This window comes from Ammospiza caudacuta, chromosome 3 (assembly GCF_027887145.1).
Source record: "Ammospiza caudacuta isolate bAmmCau1 chromosome 3, bAmmCau1.pri, whole genome shotgun sequence".
Classification (NCBI taxonomy): Eukaryota; Metazoa; Chordata; class Aves; order Passeriformes; family Passerellidae; genus Ammospiza; species Ammospiza caudacuta.
Window position 1 is genome coordinate 14,444,822 of NC_080595.1, and position 17,073 is coordinate 14,461,894.

The 17,073-nt window shown below is 46.9% G+C and overlaps 1 protein-coding gene across 1 annotated transcript in view; it reads left to right on the forward strand.

Annotated features, from left to right (window-relative positions):
* Window positions 1-11,086: 11,086 nt before the first annotated feature.
* The window catches only part of SHLD1 (shieldin complex subunit 1), a 34,092-nt gene continuing 28,105 nt past the window's right edge, over window positions 11,087-17,073 (forward strand). The window contains exons 1-3 of the mRNA XM_058802142.1: window positions 11,087-11,244; window positions 11,947-12,065; window positions 13,905-14,071. Of these exons, the coding sequence (XP_058658125.1) occupies window positions 13,912-14,071 (160 nt within the window). The 5' untranslated portion in view covers window positions 11,087-11,244; window positions 11,947-12,065; window positions 13,905-13,911. The remainder of the gene's footprint in view (window positions 11,245-11,946; window positions 12,066-13,904; window positions 14,072-17,073) is intronic.

Consider the following 17,073-nt stretch of genomic DNA (forward strand, 5'->3'; position numbering starts at 1 on the left):
CACTACAGAGGCTGCATGTGTTACAAGACGGCAGCTGTATTCTAGTCATGGTTTGGTCAGATTGAACCTTATCTGTAATTGTAAAGGCTCACAGAACACAAAAAAAATGTGTTTTCAAGGGGAAAATTCAGATTAATCCTTCACCTTGGCAACTGGATGGATAATTGTTATTGGTGCTAATGCAAAAATCCACTGCACTTGACATGATTCAGGGGCACCTAAATGTACCATTAGCACTAAAAACAGTCAAATTAAGAGTCTAATGTAAAAATCCACAGCACTTGACTTGATTCAGGCACCTAAATGTACCATTAGCACTGAAAAGAGTCAAATTAATGAATCGGTATCCATGCTTATCCTGAATGAGGTAATGCTTTTCCTGCTCAGACATAGTGACAGACAACAGGAACAAGGAGCAATCTTTGCATGGTGAATTTCTGTCCCCCTGATTGTACCCTAGGTGAGAAGGGCAAATTTGGGCTGCTAGGGGCATCAATGGACAGCCTTCAGTGCAAGGGGGTTGCTGGCAGCAGTTTTTGGGCTGTGGAAGTCCATCCTTTGCTCACTTGTTGGCACAGGGCAGCTGCCTAGGTGGCCTCTGGAGCAGACACCACTGCCAGCCCTGTGCAGGAGCAGCTTGCCCTTCTTTGGCCTTGTCTGTGCTGCTCCATCCCCAGCCATTTTTGGGCAGAAGGGGCAGATTTGGCTGTGATCTGTTCCCTGTCCTACCTGTGACACTTCAGTTTTGGACATCAGATCTAGTCTGGCATTTTTAGCTCTGGATGCTCTACTCAGGACAGGATTTCTAAAGGGAATGTTTTCCCACTATCTCTCAGGGAGTTCCCAGTAGGGGTATTCCAAGGATATTTTGCATTTTTGTGCTGTTTCATGTGTGGTTTGGTTGACTTTCAGTCCTCAGCAGTTCCTTGAGTTTGTGATTACAGTCTCATTTAACATCCTTTGCTATGGAAACTGATAGTAGTGCCAGGGAATTGCTAAGCAAATACCAGTGCAGAGTTTATGAGGGTGAGGGAAGCATCAATAGACACGATGTTTATGAGGGAATGTGGAATTCTTCTCATATAAACCCAAAGGAGGAGAAAATACAGGAAGGGAGGATGCATCTATTGCCAGAATAATGGTCTCACATGGATCATGTAGCTGTTTTAATTTCTGTAACAGGGAACATGCTGTACTTAGACAAGATTTCGTTCCAATCTACTTAGGGAACTTGTTATTTAGTAACTCCATGTTCCCCTGATGGTGAGAGAGGAGCAGATTAAATCCAGTAATATATCCCACTATAATATTAAATATACCATTGCTTTATTTTCTGAATTAAAAGGTCAAATTAAGGTAAAAATATTTCTTTAGTATTTCTAAGCTACAGTTTGTTTGACAGTTTTGGCATAGCAGGTACAACCACTTGATGCAGCAGGATGAGGGGCTGACTTGCTTTCTAGAGAAGGAAGGAAGGAAGGAAGGAAGGAAGGAAGGAAGGAAGGAAGGAAGGAAGGAAGGAAGGAAGGAAGGAAGGAAGGAAGGAAGGAAGGAAGGAAGGAAGGAAGGAAGGAAGGAAGGAAGGAAGGAAGGAAGGAAGGAAGGAAGGAAGGAAGGAAGGAAGGAAGGAAGGAAGGAAGGAAGGAAGGAAGGAAGGAAGGAAGGAAGGAAGGAAGGAAGGAAGGAAGGAAGGAAGGAAGGAAGGAAGGAAGGAAGGAAGGAAGGAAGGAAGGAAGGAAGGAAGGAAGGAAGGAAGGAAGGAAGGAAGGAAGGAAGGAAGGAAGGAAGGAAGGAAGGAAGGAAGGAAGGAAGGAGCATGACCTCTAGCAAGAGGAAACAATGGTATGAAAGTAAAAATAGATACTGTATAAAAATAAATTCAGTCCTTGGTTTTAGCATTAAAAAGAAAAAAAAAAAACACCTCCATGCTGTTTACATACAATCTTTGGCAGTGATTTGGAGGCCCCTGGTTTGCTCCTCATTGGTCTTCAAAAATGCACTACAAATGTCTTGGCTCACTTGTCTGTACTGTGTCTGTACTGGTGTTGCTGTTTGGAATGTGCTCCTGGCTTTAGAGAGCTGCAGCCAAAATTGCTGTGGGCAGCATGTGCTCTGTGGTGCTGGGCCCTGAGTGACCTGGCTCAGAGGAACAGGACCAGCTGGAGCTTCTGGGGTGTAATCAAACCTTTTAGGTTTTCTCTTTGGTGTAGTTAGGGAATGAGGATTTTTTTACAGAGATTCATTATTGATGCATCAGAAGCCCTGCTTGTGTATTGTTTTTCCTACAGATGATTAGCCAGAAGCTGCTAAGCTTACCTTTGTCAGGTTGAATATGTATGACTTGTATAGAGAAGTTCATCTGCTCCAATAGCCACTGAAAAGTGATACATTTTCCTCCAAAATGCCTGCATTCCAGAAATTCAATACTTCTTATCAGCTCAGTCATCATGTGACTTGGAAACATTTGACTTTTGATCATTGAACATTTGATCTTCTGGCTTTGGATCTGAAAGTCTTGCAGTGCAAAGCCACAGTGACTGAAAATGTGGTTTGTGTAACTTCCACCCAATGTGTAACTTCCACACAAGGCTGTGGTGCAGAATAGGCAGAAGGCTCCTGATTTTTCTACCCAAAAGCAGATTTGAGTGAATCTGAGCACTTGGGATCCAAGCACAGTTGTCTCCATCAGGAGGAAAAATTGGTAGTAACAGCCTGAAAGGGTTTTGTGGGCTTGTAACAAGCCAAGAGATTATTACATGGGCACATGGACTTCTTTTGCTCAGGTAGCTGAGCAGCAGACAGATGTATCCTACTTCTCAGCTGTTTCTGATGCCTCTACACACAAATACTCCCAAACTTCTATTTGTTGTTGGAGAGAAGTTGTGGTTTGACAGGTCCTGGACCTGCCATCCCTTGATTTTGAAGGCCTGATCAAAATCAGACTCAGGCAGCTCAAGCTTCCCAGATTCAAGCTATATTGATGTGTGCTGATATTTTTTCCTCCATAATAGGGGTTTTAAAAAGAAAAAAAATGGTAACAGGTTGACAAACATTGGGCCTGTTCCTGTCTTGGGATCGGGGACTTGGTGACAGCTCATAGAAACCTTCAGCAAAACAAAAACCTGAATTACAGAGTATGTGGGATGCCCTCCTGGGGCAAAAAGGGTGACAAACTTCTTCCAATTCCAAGTCAGGTGATCCCTTACTAAAACCACAGTGGTATCCATACCTAGGTACACTGATCTTTTTTTTTTTTTTTTTTTTATAAAGGGGTACAGAAATTCCCGAGGCTGAGGAGCCTCCCACCACAGTTATCTATGCCTTATCCAAGTCTTTGCTGCATGAGCTTGACCAGGTTGCACAAGAGGTGTCCATGCAGAGGCAGAGCCAGGGAGCTCCTTGCAAGGTCTTGTAGGGCCACCCACCTGAGCTGGGAGCAATGGGAATGGCAGTGGTGACAGGAAGGAAAGTAATTTAAGTGGATTGTGTGATGTTGGCACTGGGAGCTGTGGTGCTTGTCCAGGAGGTCACTGCAGTTGGTAGATGTCCATAAGCAAATTCAGATTTTTTTTCCTAAGGGAATCAAGGTTCTCTCTGCTCTCCCCTCCCCTGCTTTTTAGGGGGAGAAGTTGAAAGTTTGAAGTCACAATTGAAAATACAAGAGGAATATCCGTCAGTGTAACAGCCCTGAAATACATTGCCAGATTCTATATATTACACCCTGGTTTGAAAAGTGCTGAGAGGTCAGGACTTGCAGATTGCATGACCCTTGGAAAAGAGGTCTCCACCCTGAGAACCTGCTGTATTCTCAGTGTAATGTGAGCCAGTGACTGAGTCATTGCAGCTTTGATTTTTATTTTCTTTTTTCTTTGAGTAACTTGGGTTTTTTAATTAGAGGTCTCTGTTCCCATGCCTGCCAAGGTCAAATTCTATGATCCAGCCAGTAGATAAATAATTGGTGTGATGTAACTGCAAATAAAACAGCATTCAGTACTGAGAAATGTGAGCATCAAAAACCTCTAAGTAGGCAGTAAGCAATCTCTTAAAAATAGCTAATCTAAAAATAAAAGATTAGGGAGGGAGCACTCCAGAAGAGCAGTTAAGGAGCTTACATTGGAGACTGAGAACAGCTCTGTGTCTGTGAAGTGTCTTTGCCTTTAGGCAGTAATTAAGCCTTAGGCCAGAGGCAGGGTCTCTTCTGTTTCTGCTCACTTAGGCAGTCTTAGTCTGCTGCTTTCATCCAAGGAATTCAAGGCTGGCTTCAGCTGACTCAGGAGCACTGTTTGGAATTGTGCCCCAGCAGGCCAGAGGTCTCCTGGGGTTCTCCTGCCTCAGTGCAAGCCCAAGGCTTCTGTTCTCCTTCTCCTGAGCTGTGTGAGCACTGGGAATGGAGAAGCAGTCTGAGCTGCAGCACTGCCAGCCATGGAAGCTGCATGGCTCTTCCTGCTCCTAAAGGATGGACTCTCCATACTTGGGGAAGGTCATGGATGAATTCAACTAGAAGGACACCTCCAAAAACAGCCTAAAGCCAGCAACAAGGCTACAATCTCTTTAAACAAAAAACATTGTTGGTTTAACCTTCCAGTAGGACTGGGGGCTTTTGCAGCTGTGAAGAGTGAAGTGGGAGGCCAGAATTTTGCTGTTCCTTCTGAGGTGCTCACATAGATTCATTGCATAACAGCATGTTCTCAGTGTTGGCGACACTGGATCAGGACAGCTCAAAATCCAGTTGAAGGCTGGCCAGGCTGAGGGGAAGATCAGTTTATGCATTAGAATTTCACCCTGCCAAGTTTAGTTTTGCCCCCTTCTTGATCTCCAGCCTGGGGGACAATTTCTATTGTGTTTCTGCTCTGCTGACAGCTCAGAAAAGGAAAGCCCAAACCCACTCTCTCACTGCTGATAGCCCCAAGCAGTAAAGAGAAACTTATTTTTGTTCTGGTATTACTGCCAGGCCCTCCAGAGAAACCAGCAGGACTTTGAGAGCATTTCACAGGTCAGGAAAAAGCCCTGTCTTGCCCTGCCCTGCCCTGCCCTGCCCAGCTGTGCTCTGCCCTGCCCAGGTGGATTCCTAGAGAATAGCTGGAAGCCAATATCTCTCTGAGCATATTCTTGCCACTTTCCATGAGCAGTGTGTCTCTGCAGAGCTACAGCTCAGCAGTGTCCCTCCCATGTAGGAGCACTGACTCAAGCCTGACTTTTGGGGAGCTTTAGTCCTTTAGCTGTGACTCATAGGGGTTAGAGGTAGACACACCTTGAACAAACCTCATAGAGAGCCAGACTTTATCCAGGAATTATAGGAAAATGTGTAACTAGTCCAAAAAAAACCCCAAAAGCCCCAACGCACCCCACCACAATATATGGGGCAGGTAATAAGGCTGTCATCTGAAATCAAGAAACACTGAATGGCATGTGAATGGAGCCTCCCTTTTAAGTTATGAAGGTGCTCTCCTAGAACTGGTGGGTGAAATTAACACCAAAGCCATTGTCAAATCTGCATCCTAGGAGTGGAAACTCCAAGTAAAATTTTGTGCCCACAACCGCAAAAACTCAAAAGTTCCCTTGAATCATTACTGCTGTGTGAGAGCAGAGGGTGATTTCCCTGGGCACTCCACAATCTCTGCCCTTCAGTTTCAGTATTCATCAGCACCCACCTGCAGAACAACAGCCCTTTAGATGACACACCTTACTCTTTACTTTGATCTGGCTTCTAGGAAAAACAGGGTCAATGTGGACGTTCTTATCTCAGGTTACTTCTGAACTCTTGGATCCAATCTAACAGACTGTTAGGTAATGAGGTCAGAGCTCACCAGCTGGTGTGCTACTGGTAACAAAAACCTGGCACTGGACGGGGGAGACACCCTAGCAGTGTAGAAAGTCAAGTGAGCTCAGCTCCTAAACACAGGAGGTCTTCCAGTGGAGAGAAGTGCATAATTACACTTGAGAAGTGCCATTGACACTTCTTGTTGTACCTCCATGCTACATCAGAAGCTGGAAGATCCAGGCAAGAAGCCAGACTGACAGTTCCCTGTGTCTGCTTACTTCAAGTGAAACTGGAAGGATCTTTTGGAAATTCCCTGAAGGCTCAACAGCACAAGAACATGACACATCCCTGGTGGGCATTTATGTGTGTACAGAGGGATGAAGGTCCAGCTGTAACAATTTCCATCCAGATCCCAGGAATAGAAGAACTGGAAACTCAGACACATGCTCCCTGCCAGAAATAAAGGAGTCCTGCTGCTGGCTGATGTGTACAGTGACTAGGAAGCTGAAGAGACTGTTGATCATTTGCTTCAAGAGTGCAAGGGGATGAACAGCAGATGATAACTCAAGGGTTAAAGGGTGATTCTGCCCCAAAGGGAGACTGAGACAGGAGCTTAGGAACTCCAAATGTCTCTGCTTTACCTGCATTGCCATGAGCAGCAGCAGTGCCACAGCCAGGCAGAGCATTGGGATAAACAGAACTCCTGGGCAGCAGGAATGCAAGGGTGTGGGTGTGGGGATTTAAACCGGAATGCAGTGCAAGAGGAGAAGTCTGTCAGGGGGAAACTGGATGCTTGTGAAGGGAGACACAAGTTGTGCTCTTAAGCATCCTGAGAGATAAGTACAGTATGCTTCATGCCTACTCCTGAGTCACACAATGCTTTTGTTTTATTTTAGTCAGTTGTGACACAGAAGAAAGGAAACGAGGCCCCACAGAGCCCTACATCATCATCCACAGTGCTAAAAGCTTGTACAGAACAAGAATAATAATGTTAGGTCCTAAAAAGCTGTCATTCAAAGTGGGTTCAAGCAGGAGCAGATGCCAAGGAGGTAGCCCAAAACAGAAGGGAGGTATTATCACTCAGAGCACTGGAAGGCATGCTTCTGCACCCATTCTAGCAGGGGATCTCAAAGGAGAGAGGTGGGATTTGGTACAGAACTGTACAGAAAAAAAAAAAATCCTGCTCCTGCTTGCATTGAAAGATCCCAAACATTCACATTGTCAAACCTTTGCCACAGTAAACTACTTTTTGAAGAGAAAACCATAAACTGGCTACCATGATTTCATATTTAGATTAGAAGTGACACCTTAAAAAGTCAGATACCACAAAAAGCAGGTCACAGCCACAACAAGGGATTCATTAAAAAAGAAAAATAAATAGAAGTCAATTTATTGGCATGTGGTACAGCAGAAAATAACATTTGGTCTTTGAAACTTCCTGTACCTCAGGGTGTTGACTGCGACATGCAAAAGGCTTAAACCTCTTGATACTGAAGGAGGAAACAAAAAGCATTGTTTGTCCTATGGCCAGGGAAGAGCGGGCCAAGAATGTTTATGATTGCTTGGCTGACCCACTTTTTGTAATGCAGGTGACTTGCTGCTCATAAACTTCACCTGTCTTGAAAAGAAGTTACCAGAATAGAGCTTATGAGGTTGGAGGAACTTGGGAGATGCCTGCTTGACTGTGGGCAAGAAAGACAGGTAGATTAACTTACAAATTAGAAATACAGGTAAAATAGCTTACATGTTAACCCTAGAGTTAACCAGGAATCTGAGTCAACAATCAGTTCTCTGTGGTAGCTCAGTGGGAACTCTGAAAGGCATTAGCTCTGCAGTTACAACTGCTTGGAGATAGCAATGACCAGGAGGGGTATTTCAGTTTAAGTGGAACTGACCCTTCAGAGGGAGCTCTGCTGCTTTGAGTCATTGCCTTTGACGTGGCAGAAAATGAAACACACAATGTCTTTTTATGTGGGCCCGAAAACTTTGGCAAATTTGGAGGGACTGTAATACTCTTCATCTGAACAACTAACACAGATGGAGAAATCAATGAGCTTTAGGGTAACCAAGCTATTTTCTTTTTCCAAGGTAAGCAAGGATTTTCCCAGAAGTATGCTAACCCTGCTCTGGCCTTGGTAGGAATCAGGATGGATAACAGAGCTTTTAATGTCTTTTGCCTCTGCAGCTGAGCTGCACTCTCAGTGCTGCACTGTGGTGTGCACACAAAGGACACAGCTCTAGATGAAGGAATGATAATCTCACAAAAAGTGACTTGAGAATGCCAGGTGTCTTACATTTTATGGGATAGTGGACTGGTGAAAAAGAGCCTTTCTTACAGCCTTCCTCTGCTTTTTGCTGCTTGCATTGCTGTCAGCAAGCCTCACTGGCTTGGAAAGAGTGGAGATGAGCTGCCAGTTGCTGTTTCTCATCTCATGGGTTTGAAGAGCTGTTTCTCACTGACACTGGCCTGAACACTCATTCCTGGGGTAACCACAACAGGATTTTCCAGAGCAAAGGCCACTAAAACACTGTCTGCAGTGCTTGGGGAAAACTACAGAATGGAAACTGGGATGGAGCCTGATACTCCATCTGTTTTAGTAACAGTGTCTTGAGCTAAGAAGGAAAATGCATGCAATTAATAAATTTAAATTTACTGGTATTTTTTTTTCTTGCTTTTAGTTCTGAGAACAATGGGCTAGTTCATGGTGAGGAGTGAACCCAAAACACTGAAGTATAGACTACAAACTTTGATTAAATAATTTCTGTTAATCAACAGAATAATCTTTGTACATTCCATTGTGTAAGGATCAACCTTGTTCACATCTCCTTAGCATCCCTTCAGCCCACTTCCTGGATTAGCTTCTATTAATTCAGCTATTACTCTGCTTTGAGGCACTAAATTAACTTTGAGCTCTTGTGTAAGAAAGAAAGAAGTAGGCAGGCTCCCCTGTGGTGTGAGAGTGGGAAAGAACTGAAAAGACATGAATGTGCAAGTTCTGCTGTTTGTGAAGACAGACTCTTTTTCTTCATGTTATGTATTAAGTATTTAAGATGGTAAGTTGGCAGGTACACATTACCTTCAATGATATGGGACTGTACAGCTTGTACCATCTGGCCCTGAGACTGTCAGCACTGAAAAATCTGATTGTGACAGAGCTGCAATAGTCAGAAAACACATTTCCTTTTCCCCAGCTGACTCTCAGTAGTCTGATCTTTGCTAAATGTCAAGTGTGGGGTTTAATTCTGAGTTTCCTGGCTCTCATGTACCTTCTATTTTAACCAGCTTCAGACACGACTGCTGGTGGAGTTTTATCATGTGCTAACAACAAGAGGTTGATAAAGGGGACCGTAGTACACTCTTAGAGACTTGCCCTAAATACTACAGGCAAACTTTATCTTCTTGCTGATAACACAGTTCATAAGGAATAAAGATTTCAATGTGTAGACTATGACGGTGGCGGTGCCAGCACTGCAGGAGCTCCTCATTCTGGTGAGGGAGAGGAGGGAAATGAAGTTCAAAGATTTGGCTGTCCACCCAGTATGACAAATAGAAACTGGTAAGCTGTGTAGGTTTGTTAATGAGTACTACAGCTTCCTTGGCAGTTCTGTTTGCTGGAGCTCCTTGCTTTTCCAGGAGCCAGTGGTGTTCCCCACTGCCAGAGCTTTTCTAGTGGCAGAGACCTGGCATGATCCAGTGGGGTGAAATCACAGAGGTGGCTGTTTTCTGCATGCTGTAATAATGCATGTGCTCCCAGAGATACATAAAGCAGATCTGCTGATGTTTTGAATTCCTCAGCTCAGCTCCAGCTCTAATCCTTGCAAGGAAATGAAGGGCTGGGGTGCTGCCTTCCAGGTCACAGAATGCCCCCACAGAGGGAGGGGTAGTTCTTGGGGACAGATACAACTGGCAAGAGGTAGCCTAGCACTAGAGCAGGGCCCGGAGTTAGCTACAGCCCAGGGTGTAGCCAGGTTTGCATCTCCACTTGGGCAGTGACCCCAAATGCCCAGGCCTGGCTCGAGAAGCACTGTAAGGGCAGTCACTGCTGTGCCTGAAACACAGATCCAAAGGCTCTCCCTGTGGAGACCTTTCCCAGCTCAAGCCTGCAAGAAAAACAAAGCCCTCTTGGCAGCCCCGGAACTTCAAACTGATTTCCCCTCCTTTCAGTGACTTCCTCCTTAACACATCAGTTTGCTCTCGGTAACTGAAGTCTAAAGGCTCTTGGAACAAACTCCCAGCTCCTTCCCAGTCTCTGTCACAGCAAGCGTGCCAAGAGCCGAGGCAGCTCTCCCCTGGCAGCACTCGGCCGCGACGCTCCCTGCAGCCCTGCTAAAGAGACTCCAGATATCTGTGTCGGTGCCCCGTAAATGTCCTTGTCAGCACGCCTGCTGTGGCTGTGGCAGTGGCAGCACACACCGACCGTGCCAGGTGCCGAAGCCATGGGATGCCCCAAACTGAGCGTGGTTTGTGTCCCGCTGCCCAGCGGGGTTTGCGAAGCTTCCGCTCCGCCGCCTGCTGAAACTCCCGGTGGGAGCACATGGAGGCCTCGGTGCACATCTCCTCCATGAGCTCCGCAGGCCTTCGGAGGAAGGCTGGCAGCTTGTGTTCCGCGTGGGAATTGTGCTGGCTTTTTCTCAGCCCAGGCTATGATATCTGCACCCTGCATCGCCCCGCTCATTGCTGCTCAGGGCCCGGCCAGGCTGCGCCTCTGCAGGGCGGCGGTGCACAGCAACCAAGCGCTGAGCATCCGGTGTACCAGGCACGGGACAGCGCCACTGCCTGAGCCCGCCAAAACCCCTCCCCTCTGAATGCAGAGAGATAAACCCGAGCTAAACGCCTGGCGAGGAAAACCTGGCTGGGAACATTTTGAAATCCACCCGCCCCCTTCCACCCGCAGCCCCGCGGGGGCGGGCCGGGCCTGCGCAGCCGCTCTGGGCGCCTCACGGAGGGGCCGCTGCCGCCGCTGCTCGGCTTCCTTTTAGCGCTGGCCCTCCTACTCCAGTAACGCTGAGCTCAGGGCTCTCCGGTCACACCTGCCCCCAGCCGTGAGGCTTCTGCCCGCTTCCCCTCGCCCTTCGGCGGCCTCGGGGCGGGAGGGCCCTCGCTGGCCCCGCAGCAGCGTGTGGAGGGCCCGAGGCGCGGCTGTGCGAGTGCGGCCCGGCCCGGGGCAGCCCTGCCGCGCTTTTGGCTTTCCCCGTTTCCACTCCCTCCTCCCCCGAGCTGTGGCTGCCTTTGAGCTGCTGCGGTGGCATTTCCCCTCAGGAGGTGGTGAAGGGGTGGCGCAGCAGCCGTGGCCGGGCCGCGAGTGCTCGGGCTTTGGCCCACGCCATTCTCCGGGCTCGCACCATGCCCTGTGTCACTCTTGGGGCGCTTCACTGCCAGGGGCGGGGTTTTTGAAATAACTCCTGAATATTGCCTGAAGGAAAAGGGAAAGGAACGAGGCCGGGAGGAAGAGAACCCCTTCACCTGCTGAGCAGGGCAGCTGGTAAGGCCGGTGCTTCACGTCCTGCTGTACCCATCACATTGTGCGGCAGTGCTGCCAGCCGGGCAAGCCTGTGCAGGACGGGCCTTTGGGACATTCCTGGTATCTGTGCGGTGCCATTGGTGAGGGTGGCCCAGAAAAACATCCAGTTCCTGCCTGAAGGTATGCCTGTCCTGGTTGCTCACTGAAAATAACCCAGGTAATGGCAAAGGAAACAGGATTTGCGTTTTGTGACGCTGTGTTGGGTGGGTTTTGTGGCCCTCTTAAAACACATTTCCTGGTTGAGGTTTGACAAAACAGGCTGCTGACTTCAAGACACCTCTAGATAAACCTGTTGGGGAAATACCTGCTCTCCACAGGAGGCAGGGAAGGTTGCCAGCTATTCTTGCATGTTTGCTTGGTGGGTTTTGAACAAACAGCCCATCTGGCAGCTTCTTGTGAAGTAAATCTTGCCTTTACTTCTAGGATGTGCCAGCCCCTTTCCTGGAGGTTTCCATGGCTGTTGAGACGTTCAAGGGCATAACTAGATGTACTCTTTCTGATTCCTAGAAGAAACTTTTCCTCTGAACCAGACCCAAGAAACAGTGGCATATGTGATGACTGGCTGTTGACACTGGCTAGCATGTGCACTTTGAAAGGTCACCCTGTCCATCTGCCAGATCAGCTGGCCCAAAGCATCTGACTGACCTGTTTGTTTTGTTCCAGCAGTCTGGGGCTGACAGACCATGAAGGAAGAGTAAGGGAATCCTGAAGCAGCAACAGACTCTTTGCTCCTGGACTTTGTCCAGAGGGACTGTTTGCACATCAGTGCTCTCTCTTACCAGGTATGGCACAGAGGAATTAGTGAATCTCCTTCATTTGTCTGAAGGCCAGGGCTGAGTTGTGGTCTCACCATGAGTTGTAGTCACACCATCTGCTTTGGGGGTACAACTGCTGTGTACCTGCCTTTGAAGGACTAAAGGGAGCTAATCCAAAGGAAAACTATTATTTTTTAATACTGCTTTGTTCTGTCTAAGCCTGATCAAAGCATGGTTGCACATGTTGTTATTAGTCCTGTTGTTGCAAGCCAAGGAAAGGGAGCAGCACAGGCAGCTGGCAGAGACATGTAGGGCTGCTGCAGCTGCCATCAGTGACAGCCTTAAGCTGCTGTGGTGTCACACCAGCAGCTCCTGTTGCTGTAATCTGCCATTTGCCATTCTGTCCCTTGGAGGCATAGAATTCACTGGGCTTGTGGTGTGTGTTTTTGGGGGTTTTCCAGACCAGTGAAGGGTATAGGTAGTTTATTTCTTTAAAATACCATTCTACTTTAAAGTAGCACACATCATAAACAGAATATTTGAGGAAAGTTTTTCCTTCTCTATATTCCTTATGCTCAAGTCATTTATATTTTAATGCATGAAGAGCAGTAGAGGAGAAGTTTCCTTCTGGTGGGGGAAGATGGTTATGTATTTGTTTGTTTGTGTGTTTGTTTTGTTTTTAACCTTCCACTGCCTTTTTCCTGGAATCTTTCTGTGAGTGCACAGACCTTTTCCCTCCAAGGCAAGGCAGCTGCTCTTCTCTGATGTCACAGCCATCATCTCCCCTCTCTTCATCAGTGAGTTAGCCAGCATTTTGCAAAGGTCAGAGATGTATCTTGGATAAAAGTTTACTCAGCACAGAACCACCTAAGGAATTCTGTCATTTTTTTAAAAATCTGCCTTGAGGTATTTATTTTTCAGTACTAAGGCATTCTGGGGATTTCCTTGCCCACTGTGGCTGTTACATTCCTTACTGATAATACCCCCAAAACAAGAATTTGTCTTAATTTTATAGAAAAGAAGATAAATGTAAGCCTGCAGGGCCACAGGCCATTGCCTGACCACCAGATCTGGATCCTCTGTCTTGTCACTCTTACCCCACCAAGTTTTCCTCACTTCACTGCCCTTCTGCCCCAGACACTCATGTGACTGGAACATTTTAGATCCATCCTCTCCAAAGGAGTTGTCCATCCACTGTAACCCTTGGTGTGGAGCTGGGTGGCACCTGCCCTGTCTTGCTGTGTGTTCTTCCCTCTGTGCTGGTGGACTGGTTGAGGAAGCTTGATAAAAAGGTGTTGGGCTGAGGGGATGCTTCAACCAAAGCTTTCCAAAGTGCTGAGCACTGATTATATAACACAGCTGCCATGGTGTCTCCACACCAGGAAAACTTTGCCATCCCTGTGAGACTGAGGCTGCCAAGTTGTAAGATGCTTTTCCTTCCTGCTACTGAACATAAACCAGGAGGGGTTGGTTTAACCTGAGACTTGTAGCAGCATCAGTGGAAAGGGAGCCTGTAGAACGTGTTTCCTTTTAAATGGCCCACAGAGGATACTCTGAGGGGAATATGCTCCATGGCTTCCTAGTTTTGGGGCCTGAGGATGTACTTCTGGGAAGCCTCTAGGAAAGCCAGATTTATTGTGGTCTCCTAGTTATCTCCTTCTTAAGGCTGAGGGCTGTTATCTATGGGGCTTGCTGTTCCTTCTTTACATCTCTAAATTTGTTTTTATCTTCTTAATTGAAGTATGATTATACTAGAGCAGCTCCTGTCATCTCATAAAGCAGTACAAAAATGCCAAATTATTTATGCTGACTTCTGTTAGATTTTCATGCTGTAAAAACCCAACTGAGTCTCATTTCTGTCTGCAGTGGGACCATGGAAGAAAAGGAGATATCACCCAGTCACACCTCAGAGAGCAGCATGTTGGACCTCCCCTCTGTCTGTGACCTGGCAGAGCACTTTCTGCCTCCACACAGCTCTGAGAACAGCCAGGAGCTTTATCCTTCTGGGGATGTTTTTCCCTCTCCACCCACAGGTAACAGCTTCTGCCTCTCCACATGCTCTTTCTTTAGCCAGTGCTTCAGCTGTGTAGGCAGTGTGCTGCTTGACTGAGTCACTGCAGTCTCATACTGGTGCACCTGCCTGTCATAAACCACAATTTTAGCAGAGCTCCAGCTGGACACAAACAGTGGGAACTGTGGGTTGGTGGGACACAGGAGAGGAGCTCAGAGGATGCTGTCAGCTGCTGATGTTCTGCAACACTCTTCATGTTTAATGTGTTCTCAGAAGGACAGCTAGTATGTCCTCCAGACATCAGGAGTAAACACTGTCACAAATTGCCACAGTCAGTAGGAAGAGTTTTTCAACTTTTCCCTGTGTTTTTCATGTGCTCACCACGTGCTTAGGATGTGGCCTCATCACCCCATTACTTTAATAATAATCATAACTGAGTCTTTGCTTGTGCTAATGACAATAGTGTGGTGAGGACTGCTTCAGTTCTACTCCTCACCTGAAAAAGGACTGGCTTCTGCAGAAGTAGCATTTTAGGTCAGCCACTACTCCAGATTCTTAGAAGTAATGGTATAAATTGTTTATCTGAGAAGGTAAGGGACAGCTGGCAAGAAATGTGAGATCAAAATGTGCTGGCCCAGTGGCACTTCTTGCCATGCATGCATGCTGGCTGGAATTAAGGTTCTAGTGATTATGTTTAATACTGGGGGGGAAAATAAGTTCTGGTCAACAAATGATGTGTGGAGAGGATTTGTCAAGACACCTGAGTGGTTAAAATGTCACTGACAACATTTCTTGTTGCTTTAGAATCTTTAAGGAGTGTAAAAGTAGGATTTGGCTCCTCTTCTTACTCTAAAGTGGTTTTTTGTGATCTGCTTCCAAGTAATTAGCTTGAAATTCAACAGGGGAGTTTCTTGCAGTGGGAATGGCACATGTGCTAGGCAGGTGAGCAGGGGGATCTACCAACTGACCTCTCTCAGCTGATGCTGACTGGTTGTCTGTGTAGTTGCCTTCAGCTCTAGGTATGAGACATCCAGATCTGTAATGGAATCTGCCAACAGCAGAGACCAAGCCTTGCTTTGGTTTTTCACACAGACCAGGAGGTCACATGTCTTATCTTAATAATGATGGGAATCTTCTGCTCTTAACCTCTGCTTTAAACCACAACACATATCACATTCCATGATCCTTGTTGCACTGGAGCAATAGCATGTCTGTTTTGAGGTTTTGCTTTATTTTTGTGTGTAAGAGTAGTGACCAGCACTGCAAGGAATGTCCTGAGCCAGCCTTTTCCACTGTCATGGGAGAGGAGCATGGAGAAGCTGCTCTGATGGTGAGACAGGCTGGAAGGCATTTGTCTACTCAGGTTTCACAAGGCCTGTGTGGAAGGTATGAGGCAATCCTGGGGGCTGTGAGGCAGTTCCTGGGATGTGTTGCTCAAACACCATTTATTGTGGCTCAGGGCAGCTGGCCCTGATTGCTGGGTTGGATGGGACACATGGACCACTTGGCAGCCCCAGGAATGTCCGAGGCTTGGTGGGAGCAGCACACGTGGAAATGACAGTGCTGGGGAAGTGTTTGTGGGGCTGCGGGGAGCAGGCAGCTGAGGCTCAGCACCAGGGTATGCTGAGGCCACATCCTGCCTCCTGGCTGTCCCCAACACCCCCTGTGCCATGTGGATTCCAGGTGTGCTGAGGAGGGCAGATGTGGCCCATGAACCCTCCCCTTCACTGCTTGTTGCAGAGACTGCTCACAACTGAAACCCCTTAGCAATAACTGTGGGATGCTCCTGGAGTGAAATCATCCAAGTGTCACAGGATAACCAGTTCATGCTCTGAACACCTTGGTTCTTTTCTCCTCACAAAACATCAAGCCAATATGCATACTCACGTAAACTCTCTCTGTTGGTGCAACTTCAGCGTTCCAGCCCATTGAGTTTGGTCACTGTGGCAGAAGAGACAGGAAGATGGTTTTAGAAACAGTCTGTCCATTTCAGATATTCTTGGAAAAGCAAGTTCTGTCAAATGTATCCTGGGAAAGGAAGCTCCCATGTTTGTTTGTTTTGTCACGAGGCACTGAGAGCTGCTGCTGTGGCATTGTGTAAGTGGGAAGGGTGGGAGTGGCTGTGGGTTGCACCCCACAGGATGACCAAGGGATTGGGACTTGGGCAGGATGGATGAGGATCTTCCTTAGTGATTCAAAGCATTTCCAAAAGGCCCATAGGCCTCTGGGAATGTGGCAGCTTCCTTAGGAATGAAACAGACTGACAGGACAGGCTGTGTTTTCTGCCATCTGCCACATGAACTGGACTGAGACTGACTGAAGTACCACACCATCCATGCCTCAGGAGGTGGAAATGGTCATGGGGTATCCCTGCTGCCTGAGGCACCAGGAACAGGTTTTATTAGTCTAGAGAGGCTCCATCCCTTCTAATAGCAGAAGGTAAGTACTCATTAGCCATGAATACACGGCCTTCTGAAAGCAGGCATCCCCAGGCAAGAAAACAGTAGTCCTGTAGGAACATTACTAAGTCTCTTAAATGGTTTATAAGTAAGTGGTTGTATGATTGGTGTGGAAGTGAGGGTTCTGCTCTTGCAACAGGCATTCATACCTTTAGTTTATTGTCACAGTGAGTTCAAGTGTCTAAGTGATAATGGAAAATTAAATGAGATCAGTAAACGCTTCAGTTTTCTTCAACTTTTTTATCCCATACTGGAAGATAGTTTTTAAAAATGTAATCGTTTATCATTTTTTTTAATCTGCATCACTCAGTTGCTCAATACACCAGGAAGACCTTACCACTTCCTCTGGATTAAGAGAAGTTGCCAGCAAAAGTTCTTACTTGGCAGGCAGCACTCAAGTGTGTGTGTGGGAAAGCCTTAAATCAGGGCACTGAACCAGAGAGTACCAGGGACAGTGGAAAAATACTATTTACATGGAAAAATTGCAATCTAAGGAAGTGCTAGAGAATAATCAACAGGTGTGCTCTACAAATTGGTAGAGCAGAGGGTTCTGGGCTCTGCCCAT